General features: G+C 38.9%; 1 protein-coding gene across 1 annotated transcript in view; it reads left to right on the plus strand.

Annotated features, from left to right (window-relative positions):
* The window catches only part of Ctdspl2 (CTD small phosphatase like 2), a 50426-nt gene that overhangs the window by 25204 nt on the left and 21176 nt on the right, over positions 1-4046 (plus strand). Inside the window, exons 6-7 of the mRNA XM_005364358.3 lie at positions 651-729; positions 2011-2122. Coding sequence (XP_005364415.1) covers positions 651-729; positions 2011-2122 — 191 coding nt within the window. The remainder of the gene's footprint in view (positions 1-650; positions 730-2010; positions 2123-4046) is intronic.

Below are 4046 nucleotides of genomic sequence, written 5' to 3' on the forward strand. Positions count from 1 at the left end.
CTTCCTTCCTTCCTTCCTTCCTTCCTTCCTTCCTTCCTTCCTTCCTTCCTTCTCTCTCTCCTTAGTTTTATGTACATTGGTGGTTTATCTGCTTGTATGTCTATGTGAGGGTGTCAGATTCCCTGGAACTGGAGTTACAGTGTTCATTGCCAACTTGGGTTTTGGGAACTAAACCTGGGTCCCCTGGAAGAGCAGCCACTGCTCTTAACCACTGAGACATAACTATAACCCTGGAGGCCTTTTCTTAATTGAGGTTTTACCTTCTAAAAGGACTCTAGCTTTTGTTGAATTGACAAAATACTAATTAGCACAAGATTTTTTGCTCTTTTTGTTGTTGTTGTTGTTGCTGAGTATTACTTTCTAATAATAGATCTCCTCTTAGCTGATAGACATTTAAATTCTACCCATGTTGTGGTTTGCCATGTCATCGATAGCAGTAATTAATTTCCTTTGGGTGTAGAGTTGAATGTGTTACTGAATTGTTTTTAAGTGATCTTTATGAATTATTTTATCTTTTATGAATTATTTTATCTTTAACCTAAAATACACAGAACCTCAAGAAGCTCTTGTATAGAAACAGTAAAAATGTGTACTTTGTGGGAAGCTTCAGAGAAGTGAAAGTAATCTTCCCTCTTTGTCTTCCTAAATAGCACCAGTAACTCCAGAGAGTGGTTACTCGTCAGCCCATGCAGAGGCCACCTATGAGGAAGACTGGGAAGTATTTGACCCGTGAGTTGTTTTCTGGTTATCAAATTTTCTATCTTGAACAATTTTCAGCTTCATGATGAAATTGAAAAATGTTTGTCCAGTAGAAAATTTACTTTGAATGTTGAGTTTCAACTTTTTCCCAAGTAAGGAGTACCTAACAGGATACTCTCTCATGTTGGGGAGAGAATTCCATTTTCCTGTTCATTCCCATGTACTCATGAGGGCAGACAGCTGATGCTCTGCATTCTTCATTTAGGCTTTATATTTTCTTAGTATTGTGTTTGATAGTCTAGGTATATTAAATGCTTTTTAGTTTTTGGTTTTTCATGACATGGTTTCACTATGTAGCCCTGACTGTCATGGAACTTACTCTGTAGACCAGGCTGGCTGTAAACTCACCTGACTCTGCCTCCTGAGTGCTGGGATTAAAGGCATACACCACCACGACCACCTAGCTCAAAGTAACTTTTTTTCAGGGAAAACATTCCACAACCATCAGCATGCAGAAAATAATGTCCAAGAATTCAGAGTCCTGAAGTCTGGATTTTTCTAGAGCAGTGGTTCTCAACCTTCTTAGCGTTGCTACCTTTCAGTCCAGTTCCTCATGTTGTGGTGACCCCCAGCCATAAAATTAATAGGTTGCAATTTCATAACTAGTTTTGCTACTGTTATGAATTCTAAAGTAAATATCTGATATGTGACCCCTGTGAAAGGGTCATTCTACCCCAAAGGGGTGACGTCCTGCAGGTTGAGAGCTGCTACTCTAGAGAAATAAACACCTATTGCTTTGGTCTACAAGAGATGAGACATAGAATAAAAACCAAACTTATTTCTTGTAGGCAAAAACATATTGATTATTCTTTTTGTTTGTTTATTTTGGTTTTTGGAGACAGGGTTTCTCTAGCTCTTGCAGACCAGGCTGGTCTCGAACTCACAAAGATCCACCTGCCTCTGCCTCCTGAGTGCTGGGATTAAAGGCGTGTGCCACCACCGCCCGGCCATATTGATTGTTCTTATTGGGATCAGTTGAGATGTGTTTGAGTCTAGTTACAACTATTTAAAATTGAGTAGCATAGCAATTTCTTTTGTGCCTATGTAATAATCCTTTGGGGTAGATAATAAAGACCAGCCATCACAGGCTGCTTTTGTTTTACTTTGTACTGTAGGGATTGAACCCAAGGTCTTGAACCTTCTAGGCAAATGCTGTGTAGCTGAGCACATCCCAAGCTAGTATAAATTCAGTAGTGTTTGATATGTATGGAATATAGAAGTGTTGAAATTTTCTTAAAATTTGATTTATAGCTATTATTTCATCAAACATGTTCCGCCTCTGACAGAAGAACAACTAAATAGGAAACCTGCTCTTCCTTTGAAAACGAGAAGCACACCAGAGTTCTCCCTGGTCTTAGATTTGGTGAGTGTGTTATCTTTACAGGTACAAAGAATAAGGGTTAAATTTCTATTAAAGTAACAATCTAAAGTGCTGTAAAGAATACAAGCAAATAAGGAGTCACCATACTTACTGTAAATATGTTCTGAGTGTTTGAAATGCTTTTATTTAAGTGAATAAATGCTAGGGACTCTACGGATCCTAGCATTAAACTAGTTTGATTGGAATCTGGTATATTTTGAAAATCAATTAGACTTTTACTTTTGTATTTAAATGAGTTTTTCCTCCACATTCTTGAGATCCTGTGATTTGTTTCTAATTTTATTTGATGTTTATTTTTTTGAGAAGTTGGTAATTGATCCAGGGTCTTATGCAAGACAGGTGATATACACTGTATTATATCCTCTGCCTGAATTCTCTCTCTCTCTGTTTTTTTGTTGTTGTTGTTGTTTGTTTGTTTGTTTCAAGACAAGGCTTCTCGTATAGCTTTTTTGTTGTTGTTGTTGTTGTTTGTTTGTTTTGTTTTTATTGTTTTTTGAGACAGGGTTTCTCTATAACTTTAGAGCCTGTCCTGGAACTAGCTCTGTAGACCAGGCTGGCCTCGAACTCACAGAGATCTGCCTGCCTCTGCCTCCCGAGTGCTGGAATTAAATGAGTGTGCCACCACCTTCCGGCTCTCATATGCTTTGTAGCCTGTCCTGGCACTCGCTTGGAAGACCAGGCTGACCTCGATCTCAGAGATCCACCTGGCTCTGTCTCTTTTAAAACAAGACTTATGTATGTTTGTAGGCAGAGACTGCTCATTCATTTCCCGTTTCCTGGCTGCCCAGACCCGAATAATCACATAGAAACTATATAACACTATTTGGCCTATTAGCTCAGACTTCTTATTGACTAGCTCTTATATCTTAAAATAAACCATTTCTATTATTCTGTGTATCGCCATGAGGCTGTGGCTTATCAGGCAAGGTTCCAGTGACCATCTCCTTTGGCAGCTACATAGCGTCTCCCTGACTCTGCCTACCCTCTCTTTATATCTCTTCCAGCCTCGCTATATTCTGCCCTGCTGTAGGCCAAAGCAGCTTCTTTCATTAACCAATAAAAGCAACACATATACAGAAGGACATCCCACATCATATGTTTGTATATGAATATTTTCCCTGCATGTATCTCAGTACCAGTAAATGTCTGGTGCCACAGGAGGCCAGAAGAGGGCTCTGGATCCCCTGGAACTGGAGCTGTGGATAGTTGTAACTGAACCCAGAACTTCTGCAAGACTAGCAAGGTTTCTAATCACTCAGTATCTTGCCAGTGCCGTAAAACCCCTGCAATTTCCAGTTTGATCCTATTAAAATGATGTCTAGAATTTAGATTTCCTTTTATTTTTATAATTTTCTTTTCCTGAAGGTCCAAATATAATTTGGCTTCAATAAGTTAACTATCAGAATGTGTTTTTTTCTACCCCTTCCCCCCTTAAGAAAAGTTCTCATGTGACCTGGACTGGCCTAAAACTCCACATGTAGCTGAGGATGATTTTGAACTTCTGAATCTTCAACTTTCTCCTCCCAAGTACTGGGATCTGAGGTCTGCGATGTGCCACTCTGCCTGGTGTGTTTGATGTTAGGGATTTTTGCATGCTGAAATTTCCAGCTGAACTGTGTCCCTATTCTGTTTTTGTTTTCAGTTCATTTAATTACCGATAAAGTAGATTATTTAATTACCAATAAAATAGATTTATTTAATTACCAATCAACCTTTTTTTCTCAATGTGATTTAAACATTTCTAGTTTGCATACTTGGTATAGAATATAACTTTATGTACTTTGTAGCCTGAACTATGGAAGAGGCTGAGACATAAGAGTAGCAGGTCTGGGCTGGAGAGATGGCACAGCAGTTAAGAGCACTGGCTATTCTTCTAGAGGTCCTGAGTTCAAATCCCAAAAACCAC

The sequence above is a fragment of the Microtus ochrogaster genome, assembly GCF_000317375.1.
Source record: "Microtus ochrogaster isolate Prairie Vole_2 chromosome 14 unlocalized genomic scaffold, MicOch1.0 chr14_random_1, whole genome shotgun sequence".
NCBI classification, from domain to species: Eukaryota; Metazoa; Chordata; class Mammalia; order Rodentia; family Cricetidae; genus Microtus; species Microtus ochrogaster.